At 40.0% G+C, this 7,153-nt stretch overlaps 1 protein-coding gene across 4 annotated transcripts in view; it reads left to right on the forward strand.

Annotated features, from left to right (window-relative positions):
* DDX50 (DExD-box helicase 50) overlaps positions 1-7,153 on the forward strand; it is a 40,112-nt gene that overhangs the window by 32,440 nt on the left and 519 nt on the right. For 3 of the 4 annotated variants that reach the window (XM_047824464.1, XM_047824465.1, XM_047824466.1), the window contains one exon: positions 290-790. The exons of the other annotated variant lie outside the window; for it this stretch is intronic. In XM_047824464.1, coding sequence (XP_047680420.1) covers positions 290-568 — 279 coding nt within the window. In that variant the 3' untranslated portion in view covers positions 569-790. Of the gene's footprint in view, positions 1-289; positions 791-7,153 lie in introns of those variants that run through there. 4 annotated transcript variants of the gene reach the window in all.

The following is a 7,153-nucleotide window of genomic DNA, read 5'->3' on the forward strand; positions in this document are numbered from 1 at the left end:
ATCAGTGCTCTCTTTTAGAGTGTATAAACTGAGTATGAAATAATGAGCCTCAAAATAAGCCGGAGAATTTCTCCTAAGACTAAAATTTAGGAACTTTAATGGATGTACTTTGAATATGTTTTTGGTTTTGTTTTCTGGCTTTCAGTTTTGTTCCAGAAACTTTGAATTTAATGGGAAGATTAATTAGCTAATAGTTAATGGACATTAAAAAAAGAATCTCCTGTACTCAGTGTACTTGCTTATGGTTTCTATTTTGCATTCATATTAATCCTCTAAATTCCCCCAACAGGCAGAGTGGCATGATTCAGACTGGATACTTTCATTGCCAGCCAAGTTACCTGAAATTGAAGAATATTATGATGGAAACACATCTTCTAACTCCAGGCAGAGGAGTGGCTGGTCAAGTGGCCGGTCTGGCCGATCTGGCCGGTCAGGTGGTCGATCTGGTGGCCGGTCAGGTAGACAGAGTCGACAGGGGAGTCGGTCAGGAAGTCGACAAGATGGTAGAAGACGAAGTGGGAATAGAAATCGATCAAGAAGCGGGGGCCACAAACGGAGTTTTGACTGAGTATTTGATAGTTAATCTACCAGTGTGAGCTTGCCTATTTCTGCCTAATCATGTACATTATCCACCAAAAATTAGGTCATCATAGTTGAGGTATGTGTCTGCTCTTTGCAAAGAAGTTGGTCATATTTTTTTAAAAAGTGTTTCACAAGAATGGTTGTAAACAAATCTACTTATCCAGTTATACCTTTGAATAAAAAAACCTCCTTTTATTGTCTCTTTTCACTATGTGTTAAGAATTTTGTCAGTGTAATCTTCTACAGCTTCTTCTAAAACAGGACAGTCAAATTAATCTTAAGATTACTTGCATTTTGAAAAATGTGGTGTATTTCTTTGAGATCATTCCTTCCATAGGCTATGTAGTAGAAAAGAAATCCCTTCTACATTAAAGGGATATATAAACCATATATATATGGTTAGGTATATATATATATATATATACCTGGTTGGGTATATATATATGGTTGACTGGTTAGGTATAACATTTAAATTCTAGATACAGTTAATTAAAAAGGTGTGCAAGCAGTGTACGCTCAATGATTTATTCACCAGATAATGATTGAAGTCTACTATGTGCCTATCACTGTGTTGATCACTAGGGATTTAGTTGGTGAACAAGGCACAGCACTATCTTCAAGGAACTTACAGTCTAAAGACAAACAGTTTTGAATGAAATTAACATCTAAAGGCTAAGATGGATGGATGGTAGGCTAAGATCCTACCTGGATGGAATGTTAAGGACCTAGTTTGGGTACACCAAACCAGTCTTAGGAGTCAGAAAGGCTTACAAGCAGTGATACCCAAAAAAAGAAGTAAAGCAAAAGTATCCGTTGATCTAAGCAAGTATGTGTGAATGGTTGGAAGAAGCGTTCAGAAGGGAGAGGGTTTACAGGCAGGGAGAACAGAATATGCAAATAACCAGAGCCAAAGAATACCATAGCAAGTCTAAGGACCTACAGTTCAGTATGGTTTGCATGTGACAGACAGAGGGAAGGAATAAAAGAGAGTGAGTTAGTATTTAACAGGGACCTTATTTTAAAGGCCTGGTGTGCATTAAGTTTAAACGTTCTCTTGAAGACTGGTGAACCATTAAAAGATTTAAGGTAAGGAATGACATAATGAGATTTGTGTTTTAGAAAAGATTATTGGCTACACTGAAGGGACTGGATCAGAGAAGGGCCAGATTGGAGGTAAGGAGACCTCTTATGATGCTGTTGGAACAATCTAAGGTAGAGGTGATGATGGTCTGCATTACTAGTAGGTAACATATTTTGATGATAAGAACTGAGGCATTTGGGAGCTTATTACTTGGCCAGAATCCCAGCTGGATAAATGTAATGGAATGAGGATTTAAACCCAGATAAGTCTACCTTCTGAACCAGCATTCTTAACCACTGTGCTAAATAGTTGGTGGGTGACACTGAGAAACATGGATAGATTTCCAAAGTTTTTTTTTTTTTTTTAAGTTTATTATTATTTTTTAGTAATCTCTATACCCAATGTGGGGCTTGAATTCATGACCCCAAGATTAAGAGTTATGTGTTCCTCCAATAAGCCAGCCAGGCATCCCCAAAGTTTTTAGGAAATAAAATGGTTAGGACTCAGTACTTGATTGAATTGGAAGATGAGAGAAATGCAGAAGTATAAAACAGGTTTTTGTCACTGAGATAAGGTACTAGGAGGAAGAATAAGAAAAGTTATGTGGGGAGGGAGGAGGGATATGATTAGTTCAATATTAGATATATTTTAATATTGAATAGCCCATGAGATCTTAAGATGTAAGAGGAAGTTAACAGTATACAGTTGGATTTGTAAGTTTGAAGCAGAGAGAGATCTGTTCTAGAGGTGTAAAGATTTGGGAATAATAAAACAATGGTAATTATAGTTAAGGCAGTGGAAGAGTATATCTAGTGAAAGTATAGTAAGAAAAGAGGACCAAGGAGTAAACCCAGAGGCAAACTAATGTATTCACTACATAACACAGGAGGGGAATCCCATCACTATCAATAAGAGGTAAGAAGAAGGCAGAAAGTCCAGAAGTATGAGGCTTTCAAAGGAACCAGAAGATGAGCCTGAGATGGCCATTGGATTTGGCAAAAAGGAGACGTTTGACGTGGGGAACACCCAGAGTAATAAAGTGTTGAAAGTAGAAACCATTGAACAGTGGGTTCAGGTGGAAATGAGAGATAAAGAAATAGAGATGACAAATCTGTCTTCCAGAAATTTGGCTGTGAATAGAGAAGAATAAGCTAAAGCTGGAGTGAAAGAAAGGACATGAGATGACAGTTTTTTGTATGTGTGGGCTGGGGGAGGATGAAGGAAATTAAGAGCATGGACTACTACTACAGGAAGGAGCCAGAAAGGAGGGAGGAAGAGAAAGAACATATGATGGAGCAATATCTCTATGAAGACCCAGAAGGATGAGCTTAGGCAGACAGAATTTAGCCTTAGAGGTAGAAGCACATTTTGCCAGGAGGAAAGTATGGTTATCACGTAGGTGAGTTTGCAGGTGGTAAGGTAAAAATTAAGGGAGTGCCTGCCTGATGTCTTCTATTTTTTTTCTGTGGTATTCTTTCATGGTCATCTACTAAGGGTGAAGAGGGAAGTAGCAGGCTAGGAGATCTGAGCAAATGGGAGAAACACTGAGGTATCAACTGTAGAACAAGATAGCTTACTAGGGAAACTGAGGGTCCAGCTGAGATTAGAGACTTCATTTATTCTGGCAGCAATTAGAGCACTTGAGTGACTTCCTGTAATAACATTTCAGTATTCTGTTGTAGGAATGGAGATGGCAGATACCTGCTTGATCCAGGATTGGGGTTTTGCTCTGTGAGATGAAAGGATGAAGAACTTTGGCAAAAGTGATCGGAGTAATGGTCCATGGAGTCTAGACTGCCTAGGCATTGAAGTGGAGGTAGGGTTGATAACTGGGAGAATATAGAAGGAGCAAAGACCTGAAGGTCACTGAAAGTTCTCTGAATTTGAGATTTCAAGAGTGGAGCAGTTGGGGAGAAGACAAGTTCAGGGTTTGGTAGCAGGCCTGTTCAGGGGCAAAGGTCACTTCAGATGAGATGGTCAAAGAACTGAGAATCTAGCATTCTTTGGGTGTTTTCATGGACAATGAAGTCTTTAGGACTGAGGAGGGAGAGGAAGACTGAGCCAATGAATGGTAGAGTTCGGAACAAGAAAGTGTATAGGGTGTTATTGCCACATATCTTCAAGGGGAAAAGGGCATTTGCATGATAGTGAAGGAGTAATAGTTTGGAAATGGTTTTGAAGAAAAGAAGAGGACATGGATACCAGGGTACGTGGGATATGAGGGAATGAGCAACGTGTGAGGGAAAGCTGCAAGAATAGTATTTTTCAGCAAACCCAGATTTCAGTTAAGCCGGGGTGTGTGGGGGGAGGACTCAGTGCTGGATTGAGAAAGGGAGAGGTTTTGATTATGGGAAATGATTAGGTTCCAGATAGCCATGACTCGGGGGAAACGTGTCAGTTGGCTCTGCATATGAGTAGCTGTGAGCTCTGCATTTATACTGAAGATGAAATCGGGGCTCATTCCTACAAAGGTGCATGAGTCCTAGTACTTTAGTCAGAGTAAGTTGTATACCTACAATGCCCCAGGCACCATGTTCAGGGTACAAAGGTGAATAATGTGTGCCTGGTCTCTGCCCTCAGGAACTCAGAATCTAGTGAAGTAAACGGCCACAGAAACCTAGGTCCAGGGCAATGACTAGTGCAATAATTTGAGAGCTCTGCACAAGGGCACCTAGCCCAGCCCAGGAAACGGGGGTGGAGTTCAGAGAAAGCTTTTTGGACATGATGATTGAAAATGGATTAAGTCAGGTAAAAGGAGCAAAGTGGGAATGGACATCGAGGCAAAGGCATAGAATAGCTAATAAAACAAGGTCTAAGCATGGTGAATGAGAAATAGCTCTCATTGCTGGGCTTCTCACTTCACGGAAAGCAGTGATGAGAACAAGGTAAGGTCCTATCTCGGAAGGCTTTGTAGGCCTTGTTTTGAAACCCATTGAAGGCTTTCAGGGAAGTGAGTGAAAAAGATAAGCATGTAGGTGCATGCTAGCAGGATGGAGGTAGATTTTAGGGGTCCACTTGCTAAAGGCTGGCTTCCCTATTAGCAAGGAAGATGGAGCAGGTCCTAAAAAAGATTAAGTGATAGCTTCCCATACCTTCTAGAAGAAGGTGGGGGCAGAATTCTCCTCTTTGGGCTGCATTTAACCCCTTATTTTTGCTCTTTCTTCATAGAGCCCAGCACCTTCATGCTTCCACCTTTTGGCTATTCAGAGCCTCCTGTTTGGTATTTGTGCCCTAGTGTGGTCACTTAACAGCTATGAATTTAATTAAATCAGTTACCCTGATCTTCAGTTTTTGAACTTGTAAATGTCTGTCTTATTAGAAATTTGAATAGTGAATTCACATTTATGTGTGAATGTCTGAGAGCTTCCTCTCACACTGTTTTTGTTTCACATGTCTTGTGGGTAGTGTTTAATGTTTTTTTTAAACCATATTCCTTTTTCATATTAGTAATATGCATCCATTGTTGAAAATTTGAAAAAAATAGAGGAGCAAATGGAAGAAAATAAAAACCATCCATAATTACATCACTCAGATAATTACTGCTAACATATTGTTGTGTAGACTTTTGAATCAGTGTGTGTGTGTATGTATGCATACTTTTTGAAACAAATTCTCCCCCCATTTTATTAAAACACGACATTATCTACATCAGCGGAAACTGGTCTGGCGGAATCAATACCCAGAACTTCACATTTCCAATCAAATGTATGTATAAGACCTATTTTTTTTCTACTTGTTGCTGAATTTTTTTTTAAATTTTTTTTTTAATGTTTATTTATTTTTGAGACAGAGAGAGACAGAGCATGAACGGGGGAGGGGCAGAGAGAGAGGGAGACACAGAATTGGAAGCAGGCTCCAGGCTCTGAGCCATCAGTCCAGAGCCCGATGCGGGGCTCAAACTCACGGACTGCGAGATCGTGACCTGAGCCGAAGTCGGACCCTCAACCAACTGAGCCACCCAGGCACCCCTTGTTGCTGAATTTTATACTGATAACTAGATTTAATGCAGTAATTTGGCTGCCTTTGACCCAAAAAGGGCCTTTGCAGGCTTCCTCTGAGAATGTTGGCCTTATGCCTATGTGTGGGTATATTACAAAGGAACTTACATATTTTATAAACCTTGACAACAGTTTTCCATTAAGGAGTGTTCTGGGCTCACTCAGTTGTTGAACATCTACTGGTAATAAAAATGTCCCTGTATGGTTTATAGCAGTATCACAGAGGTTCCTTAAGGGAGGGACTGGGCCTTCACTAAAGGTACTCCAAACTCCCACTTACAATGCTGAAATCCTAGATGTTAAGCATTTTATCAGTTGGTTGATTGCATTCATGCTTCCTCCCCCTTCTACACCTAATACCAGGATGATTGAATTGCTTTCCTGCGTGGGCATAGAGCTAAAATTTATTTCAAGGGATTTCTCTGTCTTCCCCACACCCCAACATTGCCATTTTAATGGTCAATCAACTTTTAGTGTCAATCTACCATGTGCCTATGTACCAGGCGCTGTTTGAAATCTTTGGGATACAAAATAGGTAAATCAAGGTTCCTAGCTCAAAGATATCACAGAGTATAAGTTAAAGAAAGAGTTGCTGTAGATTTACATAAGTTTACCTGTTAAAAAATTGAGACTGTGAAACATCAAGTAACAGTTTTATGTGAAACATGAAAATTTTCCATTGAACTGTCATTTTAAAATGTGCAGTAAATACAGAAATAAAACTTCTGCATTTACCTTTGTCATAAAATGATTATATTTTAAGTTGTCTTTCTAAACACCTACAAGTTTTAATGGCTGTCATTTATTGTGCTTTACGTGCCAGACACTGCTAATCCCTTTTCATTCATTATCTTACTTAATTTTCTCAGCCCACGAGAAACTCATTGATTTCTCCTGATTTCATGCAGGAGAAACTCAGGTTCCAATTAAGTAATGTGTGCAAAATCAGAGAAAGACCAAGCAGTGCAGGCTTTCAAAGCCAGGCATGATTTCAACGGATTTTTAAAAATTATTCCCAATTCTTTGGATCACTAGTTCTTCAGAGTTTAGTGACATTGTCATAGATCATTCTATGGATGATCATGGACCACTTTCCTCAACTCCTCGAATTAGTATATTGCCCCAATTATGCAAGATTTAGAGCCCTGTATTTTTAATTAAAATTTTTTTTTACGTTTTACTTAGAGTGCACACAGGGGCAGAGAGAGAAGGAGGTAGAGGATCCAAAGCAGGCTCTGCACTGACAGCAGTGAGCCCGACCTCGGGCTCGAACTCACGAATCCCCAGATCATCACCTGAGCCTAGGTCCCACGCTCAACTGCCTGGGCCACGCAGGTGCCCATAGAGCCCTGTATTTTCTTATGGAGGTCCGTGTGGTTTGGGTGCTCTTCCTACTGGTCCCAAGGACGGTTGGGGTGCCTCTCTGTGTCTTCAGAATAACTGATACTCCTCTATCTTCCAGCAGTCCATAAAATTTCTTTATGACAAGTAT

This window comes from Prionailurus viverrinus, chromosome D2 (assembly GCF_022837055.1).
Source record: "Prionailurus viverrinus isolate Anna chromosome D2, UM_Priviv_1.0, whole genome shotgun sequence".
Taxonomy (NCBI): domain Eukaryota; kingdom Metazoa; phylum Chordata; class Mammalia; order Carnivora; family Felidae; genus Prionailurus; species Prionailurus viverrinus.